At 35.7% G+C, this 26,295-nt stretch overlaps 1 protein-coding gene across 1 annotated transcript in view; it reads left to right on the top strand.

Moving 5' to 3' along the window:
- The window catches only part of ABI3BP (ABI family member 3 binding protein), a 219,026-nt gene that overhangs the window by 76,386 nt on the left and 116,345 nt on the right, over positions 1 to 26,295 (top strand). Inside the window, exons 4-9 of the mRNA XM_069472549.1 lie at positions 324 to 456; positions 12,050 to 12,231; positions 12,786 to 12,829; positions 20,859 to 20,907; positions 21,890 to 21,961; positions 22,570 to 22,662. Coding sequence (XP_069328650.1) covers positions 324 to 456; positions 12,050 to 12,231; positions 12,786 to 12,829; positions 20,859 to 20,907; positions 21,890 to 21,961; positions 22,570 to 22,662 — 573 coding nt within the window. The remainder of the gene's footprint in view (positions 1 to 323; positions 457 to 12,049; positions 12,232 to 12,785; positions 12,830 to 20,858; positions 20,908 to 21,889; positions 21,962 to 22,569; positions 22,663 to 26,295) is intronic.

Genomic DNA, 26,295 nt, shown 5'->3' with positions numbered 1-26,295 from the left:
GTATAAAATGGAAGCTATAAATAATCCATTAGTCATTATATTATTCCCAGATACAGATTTCAAAAACAAAAATTATATCTGTTGCCTGAAAGGAAAGGTGGGGTATTATATCCTGAGCAAGATGAAACAATTTCCTGAGCTGGTCATAACACACTGAAAAATAATTTCTAAGGCCAGTGTCATAAAATCCTCAAAATGAAATGAAAAGGAACTTGATGTTTTCACATGTTTCATCATCTTACCGAGTCATCTTTATGCATTTTGCTCAAATTATGACAAAATACCAAATACTTCCAGAATTAACCTGTATGCTGCCTCCATAGGTAAATCTCGTTCTCGCAAACCTCTCCAGCTGGTGGTTGGCACTCTGACACCAAGCTCTGTCTTCCTGTCCTGGGGTTTCCTCATCAATCCACACCATGATTGGACTTTGCCAAGTCACTGTCCCAATGACAGGTAATTCGCCATAATGGAAAATTTTGGTTTTCATCTGAAAATTAGCAATTGTTTTTGATAGTATCTGTACATGCTTTAGAAGAATGTATAAATATCAGGACTGTTACCATTTCCTTACCATCCAGTCGCTGTGCAGCCCATTCTAGGTGTGAGGTGAACAAAGGTACACAAGTCAGGGGCCCTATCCGGGAGAAAGTTATCATCCACCTGAAGAGAAAATACAAGTATTTTTTCCCAAAATAATAAACCGCAAGAGTGAAGGAGTCAAATAGCAAGTTGGCAGTATCAATAATGAGCGTAATAAAAGCTCAGAGAAGGGGGCTGAAGGCAGTCAGAAAAGACTGTTAAAATGTGGAAACGTGATTGGAAAAGAATGAATCTTCAATATGATGATTGAAGAACTGCTTAAAGCAGTTCTCAAAGTGTGGTCCTCAAACCAAGCAGCATCATTATCACTTGGCAATGAAAATTCAAAATGTCAAAAATTCAAAAAGTCAAAAATGAAAATTTTTTTTTTTTTTTTTTTTTTTTTTTAAAGACCAGGGTCTCACTCTGTCACCCAGGCTGGAAATATAGTGGAGTGATCATAGCTCACTTCAGCCTCAAACTGCTGGGCTCAAGTCATCTCTCCCACCTCAGCTTCCCAAGTAGCGGGGCTACAGGCTTGAGCCACTATGTCCAGCAGGGCAAATTCTCTGGCCCCCTCCCGACTTACTGAAGCAGGAACTCTAGGGTAGGGCCGGCCGGTTGTGTTTTAAAAAGACTTCCAGGTGATTCTGCTACCGCTGACATTTGAGAATCACTGGCTTCAAAAACTGGAGAGACTCACAGGGAAAGACATAGGCAGAGAAAATGCACAGAGTTGAAAATGAAGCTATCATTGTCTGTGGCAGAACAAATGAGAAAAATCTAAGTAATTTTTTAAAATTACTGCCATCGATCCATCCATTCAATGCACGCATTTGGCACTATGTTCTTGGCACTATGCTAAATGCTGAACCATGATTCTAAATTGGTTATAAAATGGTATTTATTTATCAAAATATTTACTATTCAAAATTCAGAAATTTTCATCTGGACAACCATTCAAAATTTTCAAGCTTCAATCAAGACATTTTTAAAGTTTAAATATATTCAAAGTGATATATGTTTTAAATATATTCAAAGTGATTTTTAAATTTTATAAGTTTTTTTAATAAAATTTTATTGAGGTTTGATTTAAACATAGTATACTACACAGATTTTAGTGTACAGTTTGAGTCAGGACAATGCATATAACCATGTATCCTATACCTATCAAGAAATAGAACATTTTTATCATCCTGAAAATTGCCTTCCTCCAGAAACAACCACTGTTTTGATTTCCATTACCATAGATTAATTTTGCCTAGTCTAGAATTCCATATACATGGAATCGTATAGTATAGGCTTTTTTTGTATGTATCTTCTTTCATTCATCATGTTTTTGAGATTCATTCATGACATTTCAATAGTTCATTCCTCTTTTATTCCTGAGTAATATTCTATTATTTGAAATATTCTAAAGTTTGTTTATTCATTCTCCTGCTGATGGACACTCGAATTGTGTTGAATTTTGATTTTTATGAATACAAACTTTATAAACATCTCTGTATAAGATTTTGTGGACATACACTTTAATTTCTCTTAGATAAATACCTAGAAGTGGAATTGCTGGGTTACAGAAAGATGTATATTTAACTGTTAATATGTTTTGCCTAACTTTTCTATCTCCATTCTCACAAGAAATAGATGAGAGTTCTGGTTGTTCTTCATCCTAACCAGCATTTTGTGTCACCAGCATTTCTCATTTTAGCTATTCTAATATAATAGTATCTCATTAGTTTTAATACATATTTCCCTTGTACTAAGGATATTGAGCACTTTTTCATGTATTTGTTGGCTATGTGTATATTTTTTGTAGTGTTTTATTTATTTTTGTCTAAATTGAACTAAAAAGAAAGACCTTTAAAAGTGTTTATATGTTCTCAAAAGTACCTTTCATATGACTTTGATTAGGAAATCTAGACTTAAAAAAATCGATTTTTTCTTCCTATGTCCATGTTTCTGAAGGGATAAATACTTTGAAAAGGGCATGTAGAAGATATTTCCAAAACCCAATTTTTGGAAAAATAATTTTAAATGTTTCAAAGAATCTGAAATATTCCTTATTTCACCCACCACCGATCCCATGATTTATTTTGTTTGGAAAATGGACTCTTGAAAGAACATGCTTTATTACGATAATTCCAGTTTCTAGTGGATTAGTCCAAGGTGCCAATGCTAAGAAAATAAACATTTATGGATTGCTTTTTTTCTTTTCATTTTAAGAAAATTCTCTTATAAAAAAGAAGAAAAAGAGGGAGGGGAGAGAGTAAGGGAGGGAGAAGAAAGGAAATCAATCTGGTATTCTTACAGGAAAATGCAACCTGATTTTTGGAGTTATTCAACTTGTTTGGTAAGTCTTTGAGTCTGCTTGGTTTTGGGATATAATGTCCTCCCCTGCCCTCAAGCCTTTCCTTTAGTTTCACTTAGTTCTACTGACCCTTCCGTGAAAGAATTTATCTGATTGATTCATTGATAGGTGTTGCCATGGTTTAGTAACACAGAGGATAATGAATACAGAGAAAGGAAGGACAGATGACCTAACGGAGCTAGGATTTTAACCCAGGCAATCAACTCTGAGGCCCAAGCTATTCAGATCACACCACATCTCACCCTCGCCCCCTTGCACACACATCCAGGCTCTGTTCTCATCAAATAGATGGCATCATGCGTGCCAAATCTCAATATTCAAAATCAATAATTCCATTTTGAACAAAGTTTTTTGAAAGATAGAATAACCGCAGATCAGTGCAAGATGCTTGCATACTTTCAAACCTGAGTTGAGTAGGCAAATCAAGGTATTTTTGACTGAAATAGGGAACTGTTAGGACATGACTTAAAGGGAAGAATTAAGCAGTAATGACTAAAAAGTAGCATTTGGAGTACTTGTACATTTCATTTACCCATGCCTCCTTTCTTTCTAGTTAGCACAGCTAATAAAGAGCTGATGTGTAAAGTCTTTGTGGTGTTCGAGGAAAAAACAATAGTCTTTTTATTTAAAAGCTTTGGAAATACTGCACACATTATGAGCACCCGAATAAATCTACCAAAACTGCAAATGTATGTAATTAAAAGCAGACTTGGAGAAATCTACCTTCATAGGTTCATGCAGATTTTTTAGAGAGTTTAGACTAATCCAGTAGGATAGAATCGGCAATAATAGCTACAGGGGATGATTACTACTTAAACATTGAAAGATTAATACAGCTGAAGTATTCCCTCAGGAATATCTTCTTGCAAAACCATTGGGATCTGAATGCTCTTGGCTTGCTACAGGAACACCAACTGGTGTGATTTTAATCCATTGATACTTGGCACCCTCTATACAGTCTCTGATGTTTAAAAATCATTTTACATTTGTACAGTCTCATATGCTATGCAAATAATGTATCGAAGTTTTTTCTTTACACCTTGACTTTGGACTTTCTCTATCAAAGCTCTTGGGTAATAAGTTTCCAGGGAGAAAAATCTTGTCATTTGTTTTGCTTTAAGCTTGGAAGTATTAGTGAAATGTCACTTTATTCTTTGTGGCATGTTTCTATACATATTTGTATATGGTCTGCATGGGCCTCCCGTGTTTTTAAATCCTTTTCTAAGTTCATATTGGAAAGCAGATGTCCTTCATTTGCAGTTTTTATTTTTAATGGGCTTTGAATGGAAGAGTGTACATACATTTGTCCTCAATATAGCCTCAATTTGAAAGAAAGTTTTCAAATTGGCCCTGATGAAGGGTAAAACATGTTTTAAACCAAAATTTATTTCACAATTAATAGCAAAGTTTTTCCTTCCCAAGTTTCCAACTTGTTAAAGCTTTCAAGATTGCTTTAGTTCTTACTCCTTTGCCAACTTATGAAAGCTTTGATTCGTTTAGAAATCATTTTCACATTTTCTACCACTCATATTGTGTTTATTTGCTCTTAATGTAGAATGAGGGCTCTCCTTTTTGGCTAGTCCGGAGCAGGCTCTTGCCTTTTATTTTTTCCCCACAAGTTTTTAGGAAGTGGTTAGTGGGTATTTTCAGTGTCTGTGAATTTTCACTGGGTTGAGCCCACTACCTTGTTACCCATTGGTCTTGCGATGTAAGTTTTAAGCTCGGTGAGGGCCGGGGCCATGTGCATCTTGCCCACCATTATTGCCCAGCCCCTAGGCCAGCATCTGGCACATAGTGGCCCCAAGTGAATGTGTGCTGAATGAATACATAGAGAAATTGTTAACATTGTCACTGTGTCACCATTACCTCAAACTCAACATGACAAAATTGAATTCATACTTTTTCTCTTGAAATAGCACCTCATTTGTATCTTTATTACTTTCTAAAGTACCATCATTGTGCCATTCTCCCTAATTTGAAACTTTATTCACTTTTATTTTTTATCTCCTATAGCTTGTGAAGGCCCCAAGTTATATTGATTTGCTTTTGAAAAGTACGTGTATCTGCATCTTCTATGTCTCCATTTCCATGTTGATTCCAATTCACATACTTCTCTTCTTGCCATGGATCCTGGCAACAGCATCTTGGCTACATTCTTTGGCTCTTTCCTTTACTCCAGTCCTTTCTGACGTCCACAGTACTGAGGAACTCTAGACTTTCCACCATCATCTTACTCTTTCTTCATCCCTAATTTATCTTTCTCTCTCCCTCTCTCCTCTTCTTTCCAGGAACACATTTCTGATTTCAGACAGTGCTGGTGACCCCATCCTTCCCCAGTGATCTCCTCTCTCTGACATTGCCCCTTCACTGCCATTGGTGTCCGACCTGCTCAAGATTCTCTGACCCCCAAACAAAACCTCCTGTCAATCCTGTTATGATCTTGTAAACTACTTTTCAATCTCTTCTCTTAATTCCCAATCTTCTTGGAGTTTTCTGCTCCTGTGCTTTTGATTTCTACACCACCCACACAGTCGTGCTCCTTCACACTGGCTTCCATCCCCTTCCTACTATTCCACTGAAACATCTCTTGGTGGTCACCAGCGATCAGTTAATTCCAAAGCCAGTAGGTTTCCTCAGTTCTTTTTCTTCTTAACCTATCTGTGGAATTGTTGGCCGTCCCCTTATTCTTGAACTCTTTCTTTCCTTGACATTTGTCTGTAGGTTTTCCTCTTGTCCCTCTAACCATTCCTTCTCTTCTTTGCTTGCTACTTATCCCACCTCCTCAATGTGGCACAGTGGATCTCTCATCTGTGGTCCCCTCCTCATCTCATCTGTGCCTTGTCTCTAATATCACCTCTATGTAGAACAGTGTTTCTCAATGTTTATGCAGACAGGGCTTCTCAAACTCATGCAGTGGACCTTGTTAAAATGTAGATTCTGATTCAGTAGACCTGGGGGAGAGCCTGAGAGTCTGAATTTTTTTTTAAAAAAAAGCTCCGAGAAATTGCTTTTGTTGCTGTTCTACAGAGAACAGGAGAGGTGGCTGGTACGTAAATAACTTTCAAGGCTGAAACTTTGACCTGGACCCATTTCCAAAGTTCCAAGACTGTGTTTCAGTTGTCCATGGAATATTTTCATTAGAGTGACCAGGTAATAGTGATCACCTCACACTCTAACTAAATCCATATTCTCTACACTATTGAGAAAATTCTTTTTCATTCATTTTAATTGCCCTATTCTTACATTTAAAAACTTAGTCTTGATTTTTATTTTCACAGTCTTTGGCAGACATATTCCATAAGGGGTCTGATCTCATAAATTCTTTCCTAGAAATAAAACTTTTATCTGTTCCTATCTTTTTCTTTGTTCCGTTCCTTCTGTGAGTCCTTTCCTTGTTATCTCATACCTGGGCTACACCTTGTTGAGAGGCCTTCCCTCCAGTTTCTCTAATGTGACTAATTTTTCCAGAGCTGATAAATCTGGCTTCCCGCATCACCGCCCAACTCACCTGATGAGGCATCACCACCAGCTCCCCACTGCCTGGTAAAACGAGTCATACAATCTCTCAAAGCATAGATCTCACAGGGTATCTGAGTCATGCTCCTGAAGTGAGGTATAAATCTGGCTTACTCTGCTTTCCCTGGGCCTGGGTAGGATGTTCTGATTTAAATCACACTGCTGGGATGGGATTTTTAATAAAACGTAACCTGTTAGTTTGTCAAGTTCAGGTTGGAGAATGCCTCACCCAGCCCACCCTCCGCACTCTGCTCTCTGTCTGTCTTCTTTAGTCACACGCAGTGCGTGTCTGCCTCCCTCTCTGTATGAGCTCGTTTTTGAAGTTCTGCAGTGTCCCACTCACTCATCTTCTACCTCACAGACCTAGCATTATGTTTTACAGTAGTAGGTCTCAATAAATATATAAGTGACTAAGCATGTGGAATGTCAAGAAGAGGCCTTAAAAATCACTAAGCCAGGCCATTCAGCCCTTGAATCTCCTGTGTGACATCTCCCATCCAGAGTTCCACAGTGAGCATCTCCAATGATGGCAATATAGCATGAATGTTGAAGATACAAATTCTGGTCACACCAACCTAAGCTCAAAACTCTGCTCTATTACTATCTCAGTGGCCTTGAATGGGTTACTTAAATGCGTTTAGCCTTGGTTTTCTTATCTGTAAAATGGGGGTAATGATAGCAATAGGGTTATCAGAATGAGATGACACATGTGTAGCAGTCAATACAGTGTCTGGCATGTAGTAAGCACTCGATAAATGAGTGTTTGTTTGTGCTTGTTGCTAGTCTGCTTGTTGCTTTTTATATTATTTATATTATTTTATAATTGCCATCTCAGGCAAGCCATTGCATTTCAGATGGCACTAAAATTACTAGAAACTTCTTTCTTTCACTGAATTTAAACCAGCCAGCAATGGATGATATTAAATGAAGAAAGGCTATCTTGGAAATAGTTGACCAGTTTGAAAATTATCACAGGAGTCCAAAGATAAGGACCTAAATTTCCCCTTAAGTGCTACTTAGGAATAGAGAAGGGACAAATGCAAGGGAAATCATGTAGGAAAATGTACCGAGACTTGACACTTGCTTGGCCATGGGGAAGAAGGGACTCTGAAGCCAACAGAAATGGGGATCACAAGAAAATGGATTTGAGAAGGAAGATGAAGAGTAGATTTTTAAGGTAGTTATGAAATTCAGGGAGGATTAAGTCATTTGATCAGAAAAAGATTTTACTGTACTAAAGAAGTCAGACACCAGATTGCAAAGAGATTTAGACATTTTGGATGGTAATAAAGTGTGAGAAAGAAGATTATTCTGAAGAAATTGTGTTAAAAAATGAAAACTAAAAATAGTGGTAGGGTTAAGAGAAGAATATTAGTTTCATTTTTGCTTTGGTAGAATGAAAAGTATTTAAACAACTTTTAGACTGAAGGGAAGGCCCTTGAAGTATCAAGAGAAAGGTTGGAGAGCTGATGGAATAAGGAAGTAGAATAAAACTACTAGGATGCTTATTTTTGAGAAGAGATATATAGTACATCCCCTGAAATCAGAGAGTGAAAGGAGAAGAGAGACTTTGAGAGAAAGGGGATGAGGGCAGAATTTATCAGTGGTTACAGTCTCAGTAAAGCATGAAGCAACAATGCTGAAGGGGGTGTCAGGAAGTGTTTTTGACATGAAGAGAATAAAAAAATGTGTGAAATAGATGTTTTAGGAAATGTAATAGTAGTTAACCACATCAAAATCACTGCTGGAAAAAAAAAGTATAAAAAGCCCAAAAGATAGTCAACCATGTACATTATGCTGGGATAGTTCGTAGAAGGAGGACTAAATTTATTCTGCTGTTCAGTCTCTCCACTTGGTGTAATTCACTACCGGTTACATCATAAATTCAGTTCATGGAGTTGCTACCTCTGTCGCAGGTACTTTATTAGAATAGAATGTTTGAAATACTGCTAGAATGAATTTCTAGAAAAAAGATCTCAAATGTCCAGTCTAATCCCCCTTCTGAGAAATTGATGCATGAGTGGGTGTAGAGACTCCCCCCATGGCCATGCTACTAGTTTTCAGCTGACTAGTATCCAAGCCAAGCCACTATCTGCCTTCCCACTACGTCTTGAGGAGCTATGGATTTTCTAAAGCTCTAATAACAATTATTGTCAGCATTGAGACTACTGAGGAGTTCCAAGCACAGAATAATGCCAGTGGAACCAAATACTACCTTCAACAGTTTTGTACCCCTCAAGTAGAATATGAGATGCTCCTGTTCTTAAAATCCAAATTTCTGGAGGCAGGCTTTCCAGAGGTCTGGTCTGATGGCCATTCACAGGCTGTTGCCTGTATTTTTAACAGACTCGTTGCCTCTCTGTACACTAGTGCCCAGCTTTAATCATTCACAGAAAAAGGTGTAACCAACATGTGATCCTGGATGTCCTCAGACAATGATGAGAAGCCTCTATCTGTTACAGTAAATACACAATAAAACCAAAAAAGCCTTAAATAATGCCAAATGCTGATTCCTTTTACTTCCATTCTGGGTCATTTTATCTGTCTCTTTCCATTTCTTTTTGCCAAGCCCTAGAGTAGAAAGAGAGTCCAATGCAGTGCGAAAGGTATTAGATTATGAGTCAGCAGCGTTTGCCTGGCTCTGTCACTGATTGTCAGAACTCAGGTAATTCGTGGCCTCTTTTTCTTCTATGATAATTCTTGCTCTGCTCAGAGTTTATTGTATGGATAAACCTGAAGTAAATAATCTTAAGCCTTCCGGAAATGTACAATGTAGACATTTATTGTATTTTGCTTTGGTTTGCATTGGTTCTACAGGAATGCTGCATTTGGTAAGTGAAGCCTTATACAATGATAGGTTGCAAAATACAAGTGAAGACCTAATGGCTTAAATCAGTATGTTTTAGTGATTGAACTATTGGTCATTTAGAGCAATTATATTCTAATTTTTAAATGACCCTGCAAGCACCTACATATTCATTCCATAAATATTTGTGGAGCACCTATCGTGTGCTAGATTATAAAGCAGTGTTTATTATCATAAGGCCTAGATTTTGTTTAAAAATCAAGGAGAATTTACTACATTCAGTGTAGTGGTGTCATTTGTTCTCTCCTTGAAAAAAATATAGTGCTATGAAATAAATAAAGTTGAGAACTTGCCTACATTGTATCAACTGAGACAAGGTTGACAAGGACAAAAAAAACTATGAGGAGAAGAGATAGCTGCCTAAACATTTATTTTCCCTGACAAACTTAGTACAAGAGAGGGTATTTCAAATGCTTTGTGATCAAAATTAAAATATATATATATATGGGCAGGATTTTTTTTAAAAACACATGGTTAAATTTAGGTTTTTACAAAAGGACAGAACATTTCTGTTCCATTTTACTCATGGGGAGATGATATGAGATCAAGTTGATTGGAAAGCCTTGAATCTGGCCTTTGGTAGTTCTGTTAGCAATGGGGGGGTCTGGATCATGTAAGCAATTAAGTCCTCAGAAATGTATCTGCACTAGGGATACATAATTGTGGAAGCCCATCTGGTCTGATTTTAGCTTCTCAGCATTTCTCTAAGGTCCTGTAAAAACCGTGGCAGGGAAAAAACAACAAAAATTCCATGCACTACACTTGTCAAGAAATATATTTCATAAATTACTGTTGATATTTTGACTCACAGATCACAAAGGAGTTCTATTACATTTTATTACAATTCTATAACATTTGTTTCCAGTAGCAGTTAGCGGTTTGGCTGGAACAGCCTCCACTCATCTGTCTTCTACTACTTTGGAATGGGGGATTGGAGCCCTGAAAGCAGCTTTCACTAGAAAGACGCAAGCTAATGAATGAGTCCAAGCTTTTCAGTGGTTTGTACCTAGTAAGAAATTAGGCTGAATATACAAATACATCTCCTCCTCTCTGTACTTACTAAACTATAAACCCCTTGCTGACTTCATGGGCACACTTCCTGTGCACAAGGTCCCCCACTTAGAAGGGCCAAAGTTTGGTTTAATGCTCTGCTGTTGCTGTCTTAAAATTCTTAACTTTTGAAAAAGGAGCCATGTTTTCATTTTGCATTGAGCCCCATAAATTAGGTAGCCAGTCCTGGGTCCTCATTTCCAGAGATGTTGGGTAGTTGTTTTCATATCACCGAGAACTTGGACCTGACACTTAGGGGGTACCCAATAGATGTTTTTAGCATCAGTACATGGGTGACTTTTTAAAGCTTTAAATAAAAGCAATTAACCTGAATCTTAATCCATTTAATTTTGCTGGTGCGAGGAGGGGAGAGAGGTACTCAATTTTTGAGAAAAAATTTAAAATATAAGAAGGAACCTAAAATAGTATACCCAATACCTGTTCCCATCATAACATGGCAGCTAGTATTTTATTTATTTAAAATGCTTATTTAAAAATAAAAAGCCAATAAAGTTTAACAATCTATTGACCCCACCTCTAATCCTATTCGTCTCCCCACCTGCTCACTGGAAGACAAAGCACTAGTATAAATGGTATATCCTTCCAGTATTACCCCTTTACAATGCCAGGAATAATTTATGACAACATGTTTTGTGTGCATGTCTTAATATTTATGTAAATGATATGAAACTATATATTCATCGTTCTGCAATTTGCTGTTTTCATTCAATATTTTGTTAGTAAAATCTACATTGATACCTGTAGCTCTAGTTCATTCATTCTCGTTACTGTATACAGTAGCAATGAAACTCCCTTCTTGATCTGCTGCCACACTTACTGAGGCTGTTTAGAGTAGAGCCAGAGGAGTCTTTGTAATCTGGTACTGCCATTGGTAAAAGTCATTAGATCGGTGATACTGGGCAAGTTAAGTGAATGTTCTAAAACTCAGTTTTCACATTTGTAAAATGAGATGAATAATTTATACCACTTAAGATTTTTTTTTGTGATAATTAAATGAGATATATAAAACCCAGCATGTCGTAAAGGTTCAAAAAATAATGTGGGAATTATCTTACTTTGACATATATACATCTAAGTATTGTGAAGCCCTAAGTGCAAATAATGTAATAGTTAGTGATCTTAAATTTGTATTAAGTTTTCTTATTGTACTCTTAGCTTTGCTATTGGTCTTAATTCTTTTTTATAACAATAAGAACATTTCATTTTTAAAATGCAGTGCTGGACACATCTTAGAGTGTGGTGTATGTGTTATTTTTTTTCTTTTTTTACAAAATTGAATAAATATTGCCTGCAACGTACTTCCGTGGGATGAAAAGGCTTAAACTTATATAATTATGAAGCTACAATATTAAGTACTTACAGAATTAAACCTATGTTATACTCTATGTATAATTGGAAAAGAATGGCTATCTAGTATTTTCCAACTTTCATTTCAAAAATAGCAAATAATGAAACAGAATTCTGGAACTCTGTCAAACCATAAGTATGCTGCTTTGCAGACCCCATGTTCCTCGCAAATTTTTTAAAAATATTAACATTAAGTATAGTCTTCTGAGTAGATTGAAGTCTTTGATGTATTAAGAAACTTGACATACATTCTGAGTTTCCCTGGGATTTTAGAGCATTATATTTTGGTTGTTCAACAGATTTTATACAATTCGCTATAGAGAAAAGGATAAGGAAAAGAAATGGATTTTTCAACTTTGTCCAGCCACTGAAACAATTGTGGAAAATCTAAAGCCCGACACTGTTTATGAATTTGGAGTGAAAGACAACGTGGAAGGTGGAATTTGGAGTAAGATTTTCAATCACAAGACTATTGTTGGAAGTAAGTACCTGGAACTGTTTGTTTCAGTAAACTTTTTGTAATTTTTTCTTAGTTTTCCTAATTTTCCAATTTTTCATTATTTTATTCATTGTATAATATGAAATAAGTTAATTTCTATGCCCTAGTATTTAAGAAGATATAAAAGAAGACATTTAATAAGAGAATTTATTGAGTGATATTTCAGAATCTTTTTTATATAAGTGATCAAACAATATTTGATGCCTCTGTTGACAATCATTGGCCATTATAGTATTTTGAAATCAATTCCTGACCTATGAACACCAGCTGTACCAAAAAAACAATAGTATATGCAAATGATCCGAATAGAAACTGGAGCAGTAGAAGTGGATGTAAAAGGACTTTAAGGAACCTTGAGCTTTTTTCTGGTTATCTTTTCATTAAAACTTCATTGAGGTCAGTGTTTGAAATTATAGTAATTAAAATAATATGCCCAAGTTAGAACACAGGTTGTAGCTGCCTTCATAATGATTAGCTAGAATTGACTTAGGAGCAAGAAGAATGAAAATAATGGCATTTTCCCTTGTTTTTATCAGGTAAAAAAGTAAATGGGAAAATCCAAAGTACCTACGACCAAGTGGTATGTACCAGTGCACCAGTTTATTTTCAATAATTTTTTTAAAAAAATGTAACTGCATTGTATTTTTATTTAAATAAGGAAATACTCATGAGATACTGAAACTGGATTAACTGACTAGCTAAGTGGCATTGGGTAAAGTACATAATGTTTTAGGAATCAGTTCCTTTTTCTGAAAACTGAGGTGGAAGCATGATTTGAGATCATCTCTAATCTGTTCGAAACTCTAAAATTCTGAGATTCAATATAACTATTTTAGTATCTCAGTACTCCGGGTATTTTCAGGTTATGCTTATTATTATCTTCTGTCCTATAGGTTGTTTTTTAATATAACGTTTCAAGTGTGAAGTGGTACATGCTCTTGGTACATTGCTACAGTTCAAATCTTTCCTTTCTGTTTTCTATCACTTCCTATTTAAAAGAGCCAACCCTTTGCACGATGATGAAGCCACTGGTTTAATTTGGTAATGTGCCCAGGCTCTATTCAGTTAATGTTTGTGTATTTTATGAGCCAGGCATTCCCCTACCCCCAGCCCCCACCAATCTAAACACTCTTTTCTCCCTCACTTCAGCAATTTGGTCCCTCGTGTTCTTTTACCTTCCACTTTTTGAAATCTGTTCTTAGCATCGTGTTAGTTCCGTACTACGTGGTATAACTGTAAGTCATTGTTGGAGCCATCACAGAAATGTTTGCATTTCAAATCACATACCTGATTATAAAATGAAGGACATTATATTGCCAAACAGATAGGGGGGAGGCACTTTGATGAGATGAAGGGAGCTAGGTGCTGGCTTTGGTCCCTCTGTGTTGGAAGTATCCAGCCAGGGGATTATCCTAGAGTCAAGTGAACGTGCAGATTCTATTTATGGATGCAAATCTGCTCTCCTTGGTGTGTGCATGATATATGTGGATGAGTCTCTTTTTATGTTAAATAGTCCACAGAATACCCCATTGATTATGTAGCCCAGACTGGGGGGGATGGGGAAGTAGTATATACTTCATTAGAATTAAGCACACACACAAAAAGGATGATTATTTTCAGTGACAGAAAATAGTCTTGGGTAAAATGGAACTGAGTGAAAATTAATCCTCATAAGGCAAATGTTGTTCATGTGGTTTGAATTGGCAGGAAAGTGTGTTCATTGTGAAATTATTATCAAATCATAATTATTAGATTATTATGATTGCCAAGTAAGTATTTTGATGTATTTCAAATCTTAACACAAGAGAGGAGATTGCAGGTAAAACCAGGCCTGGATTTTTTTCTTTTCTTTTTATTTGTTTTATTTTATTTTATTTTATTTTATGGTTGGTTGGTTGGTCAGTTTTTTGTTTTTAGGTTTTTCTGTTTTCCTAAATATTTAAAATATTTCCTAAATACTTAAAAATTTAGAAATTAAAAATGGGAAAAGAAGCATTAACAAGGTTACCTATAACAAAGCTACCTATTAGAGCAATATAAAACCATTCATAGTCTACTGTTAAAGCTTTAGAACATTTTATTTTTCTGTTTTCTAAACATGTTTTCATTATAAAATCCATACTATATGTGAAATTTTGTATCTTGCTGTTTTCACTTAGTCAAAATATGGCACAAACATATATCATTAAATGCTCTTCATAAACATCGTTTTAATTGTTTATTACATCATCTAAATACACTATCATTTACTTGATCAGTTTCCAATTCATAGGCATTTAAGTTAATTCTAATTGTTTTTTAATTGTGAATGATGTTATAGTGAACACTTATAAAGCTTTGTTTGCATTCCTGACTGTTTCCTTAAAATTAGAAGGGAAATTAACAGTTTAGATTTTTAACATTTTTAAGGCTTTCTAATATGTATGGTCAAATTTCTTTCCAAAAAGCTTGTACTGATTTACAATCTTACCAGCAATGTATCAGAGTTTGTCTTACTATAGAACCCTGCTTGTCAACATTATGTATTTCCATCACTACGTTTTTGGCTAATAGTTTAAAATGGTTACTTTAATTTCCATTTCCCTAATTACTGATAAGACAGTACTTTCTTCACTTGTTTATTAGCCATTTGTATTTTCCATTTAATGACATTTAGTTGCAGTTCTTTTTTTATTGGGTGGTTTATAGTATTTTTGTTGAAAGAATTTATAGATTAAAGAAACAGAAACTCATTGGTGATACCATCTACGAACATTTGTCTCACATTTGTTATCACTTAATTTTGTTTTTGCAAATTTTTGAAATAGTCAAGTCTTGAAATTTGGTTAATCAATTATCAGACTTTTCCATTGTTGTATCTTCAATTGCATTTTATTTTAGGAAGCTCTTCTCTATCCAGAGAGCAGATAAATATTTTTTTTTTTAGTTTTATAAAAGGTTTGATTTTGTAATAATTAAACTTTAAACTATGTGGATTTTATTTTACTATGTTTTATAGTAAGGTTCTATATTGATTAGGCTATGTATGTTTTCCAAATAATTAACTAACTGGCTGGGTACCATGTATTCAATGTGCCACTCCCTTAGGTCCCTTTGCCTTTGTCTCTTAATTCCATCAACATTGTGTAGGAAAGGTAAACATGCTGTACCTCACAGGCAGAACAGTGGAATAGAGTTGATCTTTCAATCTTCTAGAACAATCCTTATTCTTTGTTGTGAATGGTTTCCTAGGAGGCGTATCTTGTATCCTACCCTCATGGCTGGCATGCACAATCTTTCATGTGACTCAATGATGTCATTTCTTTCATTCCTTCTTTTCAGCTATCCTATCTCAATAATTCGTATTTCTTTTGGCAGCATATTTCATTTAGGGTGAGTTACTCAGCAAGATTGGGAAAGATGATTGATGCTTTACTCCTAGGGAATTTAATTTCTTTTTACTCATCATAAACAGCCATGATAGGAAGGGGCTAGGAAGCAACTTCCTGCGTCTGTGACACGGAGCCAGACATTTTATCACTTCAAGCTGTGAGGCGGAGAACTCCCAATTCCAGCCAGCTCTGATGAGTTGTAGTTTAAAACTTCTTGGTTATTTCCAAAGGAAAACCCAAATTCATTGAAAATATATTTTAAGGCTTTTTTGTGAAGCTTTATTATTTCCTTCTGGACAGCAAAAAAAAAAACCAAAACCCACAAAGTCTTGTGAACTGACCTCTGAGCTTTCAGGTAGCCCTGGGACATGGAAAGTTGAAAGGAAACCAGCTGGGATAACTTTTGACCGTCCGTGTAACCGCACAGAATTGATTCTGAAAATTGATACGTTAGTCCAAATAAAGTCTATATCCAAATATTCACCAATCTCTTCTTTGAGACTGATCTTAGAAGGCAGTATTTCAAAAGATATGAAACTAATTCCAGATGTTTTGCTTTTAGGATTTCAAGCAAAAGACACATTGAAAAATGCTTTCATTCACATAGACATGGTTACACCCTGACCCTTGTAAGCAAAAACTCTTTAACACCTTCCAAAAAGAGGTAAAAATGTACTGGAAAAACAATTTGAACTTTAGGCTGTCCTTTTTTAAAGGTAAATAATATTTAGGTTAAAATTTTGAATATCAAATGCGGCCCCAACTTATCCTTCTGGTTGCGTTATATATTGTAACTCATGTGTCCAGGAATGTGTTCTGCTGGCAAGTCCCAGTACAGCTGTGTCAGGGACATGTGGCAGGGGTCTCCTCTGATTGGTTAGGGCCTTTGTTCTGTGAGTTATTAAATACTTTCAATATCACTCCTGCCTATACTAGAAAAATCAGAGAAAGGGTGTGTACATAAACAAAACCATGATTCTTTCTGCATAACATAAATTATATCACTTGAAATCCATGTAATATAGGAACAAATATGCCTATCATGATACTTGTGCTGGTTTTTTCCATTTTGAGAATCTATTAATACTCTATTAACTTAATCTATTATACTCTATTAACTATTAATCTATTAAGACTTTATTAACTATTAATCTATTAGCTCCTTTTGTGAAGGTAAAACTTAGTGTTTATGATTAGATTTTGTTATTGAATAAAACAAGAATGATAGCTAAAATTTTCATGCATTACTTCTATATTTTGAAAAATGTATTTAATTCACTAAACAAAATCAATGTTTGAAGTATATAGCACTTATTAACAGATTTTAAAATGCAAATTTACTTCTTTAACCCAAATCTCCCTAGAATCAGTGTTGTCCTAAAATATGACATCGATTTTTGTCCTTTTTTTTTCCCCATCAGAGATCCACCCATATTTTAAGAGGGCCACATCTATTATCAGCAAAAAGAGAAATGGTGCCAATTTTTAAAGTGTAACAGTTGTCAGATAATGGATGTGAATAGAGAGAATTACCTTTATACTCCCTACCCACACTTTAAAATTGTGTACTGTAAATGTATCAGGCATCCTTCCATTCTTAGCAATACTTGTCTTTAAGCAAAAACTTGAAAAATAGGCCAACTATATCGTCAAAGATATATGTCTGATTCCTCACCAGCTGACCAAAAATTTGGAGGCTTTCAAAAGTAGGACGTTCAATTCACTTTTAGATTGAATCACTGTTTTGTAACTTTCATTAGAACATCCTCAAAATGAATTAAAACCAGAATCTAACATGCCCAAGTTCTCTTGAGTCACTGAAATGTGATTTTGAGCAATCCCAAACGGATAGCTCCTCTTTATCTCAGGGCCTGGAAATAAAGTTAAATCCACAATGAATGTTCTGACACCACAAAAATGTCAAGTGGACAAACCTACAAAAAAATAACGTTCTTTATATTATCATTAATTTTTTTAAAGCTAATTTTCAAAATAATTTCAGGAAGAAGTTAGTATCATACAGGCTAAATCCCAAGTCCCTCATTCTGTGTGGCTGCTGCTGCTTGGTATTTCTAAATAAGTATAGGCTTTCCCTACCCCATCACCAAAACATGCCAGATTTGACTCCAGGGCATTGCCCTTAGCACGTTAGCATTCTCTCCCCGCTGAGTACCATCAACTGCGTACTTGGCCACAATGTCCCAGAAAAATGGTAAAAGTGGATTCTCTTAACACATCTGCTCAAGGTATAGTCCATCCTCCATTTCAGGAGAGGATATCTCAAAATGAAGAAAAAATAATGTATCTCTTATAGGGCAGGAGGGAAATATGCTTATTTCTGGTATCTAGCAAACATTTAAAAAATACTTGCCAAATCAAGGGAGGGACAAGAACTGTGGAAGGAAGAAGCAATGGAGTTTTGCAGCAAAAAGCAGTGTTAGCAAGGTGCAGAGAAAAAGGAGCCAGCAGGAAAATGACTGAGAAAGAAAATCACTGCCAGGGTGGGGTCCAAGGACCAGCCAGAACTGCGGCACCATCTCGGACAACTTCCCCACTCCAGGCCCTGTGACTCCAGTACACATTAATAGATATGCATAATGGCAAGTCTAGGAAAGCAAGGAAAGGTCAGTGGTATCTTTTTAAAACATTGCACATAAAACAGTTCAATCAAAATTGGGTTTTAATTGGTTAAATACTACATTTGAGTAATTATCAGAATATTTCATTTTGCAGTGAGTCCACATAACAGACTTTTATTTTAGAAGAAGACCCAGGGAAAGGGTTCCCATTATGGATTTCTGGATGGGAATTTTAGAGTTTTTGGCAGAGACATGTTGAGTAGCAGGGCTTTTCTGATGCCCTTTAAAAACCTACCTGTAGAGAAGCAGCTATTTGCTCATTAGTCCAATCTGGGTGCATCTTTGGATTGTGGATTAGGCAAAAGAGCAATTATAGGTCTAGAAAGAATTATGCAGCTAAACGATTTCCTTATTTTTGGCAGCACATATTGTACATATATTTTTGTCATCATCTTAACAGAACATTGGTCTGTACTTGAGTAAGAACTCAGAAGAGAAACTTTGCTCCGTTCATGTGGAGGGTAGAATATTTCCCATTTTTCCTTGTTGAAAAATTGTTCAAAACAAATTATTATAGCAAAAAAATTGATATAATGCAATTCAAAGGCAGTCAACACAGCAATAGGTAGGCTTTCTGCTCTGATGTGTCAAGTATCTTGAAAAACTTTTTATTTTGCAAAACATGCACTGAGCAACAGGACTCAAAGTAAATAGAGGACAGGCTGTTCAAAAACCTTTGCAACTGTAGCCGAAGCCCTAACAGAAACAATTATTGGCACCTGGAAAGATAATGTGGCTCCCCCACCAGAGACTCCCACGTGGCTGGAGGTTGCCACGGCAGGTATTTAAAATTCTCCGAAATGCCAAACTCGTGGAAGTAGCGAGTAGGATTTTGGTTACCAGGGGGTAGGGGATGGAGAGGAAATGAAATGTTGTCCACAGGGTATGGAGTTTCAGTTAGGCAGGAGGAATTAGTTTTTGAGATTATTGCACGGTGGGGTGACCACAGTTACAAATGATATGTAGTTCAAAATTGCTGAAAATAAATTTCAAATGTCTCACTACAAAAAATGATGGATAAGGGAGGTGATGGATATGTTAATTAGCTTGATGTAATCATTCTGCATTGTATATCTATAGCAAAACATCACATTGTACCCCATAAATATATCCAATTTATGAAATAAATAATAAAAAATAATGAATGACTGAATGGCAAAAAATAAGATACTGTTTTAACATAAAATTCTCAGAAGTGGTAGAGGTTGTATGCAGGCAATGCTTTTGCTGGAGCAGGACAGGTGGGAACTTAGTGCAGGTGGAGTGGGGCTGCTCTTAAGGTGGGAGTCCAGCTCTGCCATGTGAGGGAGCGCAGTGTACCAAGGGTGGACCTAACTGTCTCCTCTAGGGCAAGATCTGTGTCCAAGTGTTCATCTTTAATTTTCTTATGATAAAGCTGAAAGGCATCCTCCTGCCAATACAATCTCAAAGCTGAGAGGTTCCCCCTTCCCACCGAAGGTTATACTTCTGTTCCCCTCTTCTTGCCTGGGAAAAATCACGTCTAAATTCCATTTCATATCGTTCTCCTGTTTATCAATACTATATGAGCTAAGTTACAGCACAGAAGCACATGTGGCTGAACAGACTATAGATTAAAACAACTTTTCCCAATTATAAACATAATTTTCCCTTGTAAGGAATTTGGCAAATATGGAAAGGTACACAAAATAAAACTGATACCAGCTTGTAAGAAATAACTACCATTAAAAGAAACTATGATGTGTCTCCTTTTGGTCTTTTGTCTATACATATTTGATATAAAATTGGGTTATACTGGATGCAAAATTTTATCCTTTTTGTTTATCTATATTTTACATATTTTTCCATTTTATTATATAGAAGTCAAACATTTGAACTATAACTTATTTAACAAAACCTTTACATTTGAATAATGAGGTTGTTTTAAATTGTGGTAATGAACACCCTGTATCTTTAATTCCTTAGGCTGGGTTGCTAAAGAGGAAATTACTGGGTCAATGTGTACAGTTATTGTTTTTAAAAAATAATTGGATGATGGAAAACTTTTATTTTGTGTGGTTTCTAAACATAAGGACTTTAATAAAAGAAGAAAAATAGCCAACAGTAACCTTGGTGTTGTGGCTCTTCTTTACTATGGGCATTTCATTCATTAAAATTATAGTGTGTTAACAATGGTGTCTGTAGTAACAGCAGCAGCAATTGGGTAAGTTCAGTTGATCTTGATTGGTTTTAAAGGTTAGAATGTAACTTAGCATATTTTTGAGAGGGAAAGTAAAGACAGAATTTAGCTGGGTCACATCTCAAATGTAATGAAAATAAACTAATATTCAATACAGAGGATTTCTTTTCTTTTCATTGTAGTTTCTAAGGAAACTGAACTAATGGGAGTTCTGAAGAAATTGCTTCTGTCTAACTTTTGGATATTTGTGGGGAAAACCAAGGGAGTCTAATAAAATAGAGGCAGATGTATGTACTAAAGTTCTATCCAGTAACTATTAAACTAGTGTCATGGGAAGAGACTTCATTGAAGACAAGAAAGGGCTACTTCCAGTTCTATGATTTTTTTTTAATGTTATTAAAAAAACTGACTCAGAAGCTGACTTTGTCCCTCTCTTTTCAGCCGGCGTACATCCCAAAGAAGCTAATCCCGATAACAATCATCAAACAAGGTAATTTGCTCTGGATATATGCTTAGAATTATTTTTATTATACTTTTTAACCAATATAAATAAACATGGCACATATTTATCAAATTTTCAGACTTTTTCAGAAAAAGTTATTTCTAATTGTTTTTCAGAAAAAGGAAATATTATGGTCTAGTGCATTAGATGTCAATAGGTAATTTTGAGTCTTGTACCAATATGCCAAATTTGGGGCAAGTCACACTGGTCAGACAACTAGGGTCAAAGCAACCACAAGTATCAAATTTTAACAAGTCAGCAAAATATGTGGAGCTTTGCTCAGGATTAAGTTATATGTGAAGTAAGCCAGTAATAGGATATTTGCAATAATGAAAATGAAAACTGTGATTTAGTGGTCACTTTAGGGAAAGTGAAGATGTCCTTCCAGGTTTCAATAATTATAATGTCTTATTTCAGTATCCAGTTGTTTTTGTTTTGGCTTCCAGCTTTTTAAATTATTATAATATCTCCATCATTTCCAGAAAGTTTTTTTGGTGGAAGAGATGAGGCCCTTAAAATAGTTCTTAATTTTAAGAGACTATAATGTCCCATTTTATACTCTCAAAACAGGGTCAGGTAGTATTAAAAATTACTCAAACATTCTTTGCTTTGAGAATATGTTTTCTAATTTTTTATTACTGGGTTCTTGTCTCATTTTATGCTAGTTCTGATTAATTTGGGGAAAGGGTAGGCTGCAGGGAATGGAGAGAGGAAGGAAACTTTTTGATAATTGTAATGGGACACTTTACAACAGTAGCCTTTCATTACTTAAAGGCATAGGTACTAAGGTAAGATGCGTCTTCTAGTCCTTCTGTTGGCTGCATAGCGAACCTACAGAGCTGCTTTTTATTAATTGATAAAGTTAAATCAGGACCCTCCTAGTGCAGATGGCTTCACATTATTAGCTTTTTACTGCTTCCTATTTCTTTTTTCTTATCACCCTGTTTTGTTTTGTTTTTTATTTCAACAGTGATTCAGAATGTTACTCACAAGGCTTCAACTAAATCCCCAGATAAGACTCCCTTTGGAGGAGCAATACTAGGTGAGTCAATCTTGAAATCTATGTCTAGATTAAGCGATTCAGGCTGTTTTTTGATGATAGGGCCTTTGTGGAGTTTTACACTGTTAGCAGGTCTGTTAAATTGATGTTGTTCATTTCCTTTCACTGTTTAGTATCTGGCTTGTGTCCATGCCAGGCAAGAAGCCAAGCAATGCGACATTTATCAGAGTGTGTTAAAGAAATAGCTGTAGCCCACGCCCCGTGGGGATGATGGCACCCGTCCTACCTGCCCACAGGGTTGTCTGCAGTAATGAGAGTCTTTCTCATATTGAACCACTCTTTTAAAAATCATTATTATTGGTAATGATGTTCTTTGTTCAGCACACAGCTTAAGCAGCCATTTTACAAATTTTGAGTCTATGGATTAAAAGCCAGAAGATTTAGTAGTTCAGTTCTAAATATAAAAAAAAAAAAATACTCTATTTTGAAAATACGGTCATATATTTTCCAACATTTTAAAGTCTGGGTTAAAACTGACCAAGCGAAATAAGAGTGAGCTTCATAGTTTCTAGTAGCTGATGCTCCAAGCTTCATTTTATTTCATGATGCATTTTCTTCCCCTTATCTTATTTCCATCTATTTCCTTGCAGTCCACCTTATTGTTCCAGGTCTTAACGAAACCACTGTAAAACTTCCTACGTCAATAATGTTTGAGATTTCAGATGCACTCAAGGCACAGTTAGGTAAGCAGAAAAGTTCTACATTTGGACTTTGAAAGACTGAGCACTGATGTTCTTAGCATGTCCAAGGAATCTTTCAAATGAGCTGTTTGAGGATATGAAAGTAAAAAAGTAGAGGCAAGGAGGGGTTGGAGGTTCGGAGATATCCATATAAATCACATTCTATAGGGCAATAGTTATATTTGCATAAAATATATTTTATATTTATAGAAAATATATGAAAATATATTTACATGTATAAAAGAAGCATGAACCTTTATCATCCAAACAATAGACATATGTAGGTAGAATTTTCAAATAGAGTTATTGTTCTAAATTATACTTGTTATACTATTAAGAGGTCACTAGATATTTTCAATGAAAATTGACGTGAAGGTCAGGTCCATTAGAGTTATTTATTTGAGACTGATACTGCTTCCTGCTTCTAGAAAGAACTGGGTATGATTTCAGTGTTTAAAAAACCTAAAACACAACAATAATATTAATAAAGCAAAATCCACATGAAAGAGGCCCAGGGAGTAATTGGTGGTGGTCACTGGGCTGAGTTAACCGCTGCATCTCTCTCTCAAATTAGGCTCTGAATTGTCTCTGTCCCAGAGGGTCTCCAACTTGATCAGGTGTCCTTTCCACCTGGAGAGCTTGTATACACACAGATTGCCAGGACCCACCCTCAGAGTCGCTGATTCAGTTGGCCTGGGGTGGGGCTTGACCATTTGCATTTCTGACAAGTTCCTAGGTGACACTGACACTGCTGGTCCAGGGACCACCACACTTTGAGAACCACCTGTCTAATGTCTCTGGAGAATGTCTCGGATTGTTGCTAAATATAGAAGGAAACAGCATGGTGTGGTAGAAATTGAACAAGACTTTAAAATGCAGAAAGTTTTCCCTGAGCTAGGCACTGGTTAGGAATGTTAGCATCTAATATGTGATTGAATCGTCACATTGTGTGGATGAAGTAAGAGAGCCCCAAGCTCCTGTTTGGCAACATGCATTCAACAAACACTTACTAAGCATCACTCCATGCCAGAGCTGCTAGTTGCTGGGGGCCGTCACGGTGACTTACACAGACATAGTACAAGACAATTAATTCTTCCTCCCTTATTGGAGGCCCGACCTGACCCCTTAGGAGTTATTACTTCCTCTTTTTTGGTTGAGAGAGAGAGAAAGAAGAAATGACAAGTAAGATGTATCACAAAGATTTTTTTAATTCAATAAAATACTGTAAAAGATGACAACAGGCGGGGGTCCTAAGTAGACAGACCCTGCCTTGAGCTCCCTGCTGTAAAGAGCTGCGTGCGCTGGCGGTCCCACTGATGTCGTGACAAATGGCTGCTGGTAAAGCACAGATCCAGTAACCCGTTTCCACTGTCCCCTTCCTGTCAGCAGGGATTTATTGAAAGAAAAAAGCATCAAATCTAATAAGTTATCAAACTTTAATGTGTCTTTATTTTCTTTTTTCCAATTTTTTTTTGGGGGGAGTAGGGCCATGTGGACAAGTTCAGAAGTTCTGTCCACATAATGTCAAGTTACTTAATTTTTAAAAAACTGAAAAGAAATTGCTGTCTTTCCATGTGTTTTTCAAATATTCAGACACTTAGCTTTGCATAAACAGGGATATCTGGATTTGTAAGTGTTTTCATTTTTTTGCTTGTTTGATGTGAGGCAATCACATTGCAAATGTTTTGAATGGTGAACTCTCAAGTTCTCCTTAGGTGTTAATTTTGAGAACCTCCTGGAAGAAGGAAGAGGAAAGCTTTATTAATAGGTAGAAGGACACTTAATTGGGGACTATGATTGGACTTACAATTTAGAAAAATTTTCAAAACTTGTGGGATATCATCTTACTAAGATGTGAAAATATTTGCCAATACATCTTTGTGACTTTGTGCAATCCTCATATTTTTACTTTAAAACATTTATACCTGTTAGTCCTGGAGTGAGTTACCTCCAAGAAAATAGATAAGTTGACTCTGGACTTCATTTTTTTAATTTGTAAATCAGACTTGATCCACCTCCCTTTTAGTTATAAAACCTTGTGATTCAACACTACCTGTGTACATATGGTGTTGCCAGAAAGCTCCCAAATTTCTTCAGGGAAACTGTGGTGTTGGAAGAGTCAAAGCTCAGAACTCTTGTGCTCACCTAGAGTTTGGGAAGAAGATTGACAATTAGTAGAGATGTTTCCCAGACCACTGCTGTCAGTTTTGAACTGGAAAATGTGATGTTCTCTATTCTTTAGTCCTTAGCCGTAAGTGATATTTCATAATCTTTTAAAATTTTTTTTTCAAAATTCCACATGCTACCTGAATACCAATTCAGCCTTTTTGCTTTCTTTAATTTAGGGAATTATTGTGGGTTTTTGTTTTGTTGGGTTTTGCTTTTGCTTTTGTTTTTCTCATATGATTCACTGAAGCTTCAGGATTGAGTATGATTTCAATAAGGAAAAAATAAATGCAAATGATAAATACACAAATAGTAAAAACTATGCACATAGTAAATATGTTTGATAATTTGGCTTTATGGGGAAACAGCTATCTTAAATTTAACACATGGAAGTTTCTTGCACACTGAAGAGACTGATAACCCAGTATGTTTGAAAATGTCTAGTAAATCCAAGGAAAACCCTACCTATCAAATATGTCATCTTAACAGACCATGTTTCCAAAAAACTACATTTAAAATTTTTTTGAAATTTTTTATTGCACATACTTAAGATATACAGCATGTTTTGATATACATAGTGAAATAGTTACTGTAGTCAAGCAAATTAACATATCCATTCTCTCATATAGTTACCCTTTGTATGTGATAACAACAAAAATCTCTCAACAAATTTCCAATATACAATACAATATACAATATTATAACTGATGTTGTACCTTAGATTTCTAGATTTATTCATCTTTCACCTATGCAACTTTGTACCCTTTTTCCTACATTTCCCTTTTTCCTACCTCCACCCCTCTCCCCCACCCCATAACCACTGTTTTATTCTCTATGTATTTGACTTTTTTTTTTTTAGATTTCACATATAAATGAGATAACTCAGTATTTTTCTTTCTGTGCCTAGCTTATTTCACTTAGCATAATGTCCTCTAGGTTCATGTAAATGGCAGAATCTTTTTTAAGGCTGTGTGTATGTTCCACAACTTCTTTATTCATTCATCCACACTTAGTTTGTTTCTATATCTTAGTTATTGTGAATAATGCCACAATGAATGTGGGAGTTAATATACTCTATGAGTTGCTGATTTCATTTCCTTTTGATATATATCCAAGAGAGGGATTGCTGGGTCTTATTGTGGTTCTACTTTTAAGTTTTTGAGAAACCTCCATACTGTTTCCCATAATGGTTGCACTAATTTACATTCCCACCAATAGTGTATAAGAATTCCCTTTTCTCCATGCCCTTACCAATACTCGTTACCTCTTGCATTTTTGATAATAGCCATCCTAACAGAAGTGAGGTGGTATCTCATTGTGGTTTTAATTTTGCATTTCCCTGATAATTAGTGATGTTGAGCACCTTGTCATATACCTGTTAACCATATCATCTTTGCAGAAATGTCTATTCAGGTCCTTTGCTCATTTTTTATTCAGGTTATTTGGGTTAGGGGATTGGGGTTTTTTGGT

This window comes from Eulemur rufifrons, chromosome 7 (assembly GCF_041146395.1).
Source record: "Eulemur rufifrons isolate Redbay chromosome 7, OSU_ERuf_1, whole genome shotgun sequence".
Taxonomy (NCBI): domain Eukaryota; kingdom Metazoa; phylum Chordata; class Mammalia; order Primates; family Lemuridae; genus Eulemur; species Eulemur rufifrons.
The sequence above is the reverse complement of the archived record's forward strand: the minus strand, read 5'-3'. Positions and strand labels throughout refer to the sequence as shown.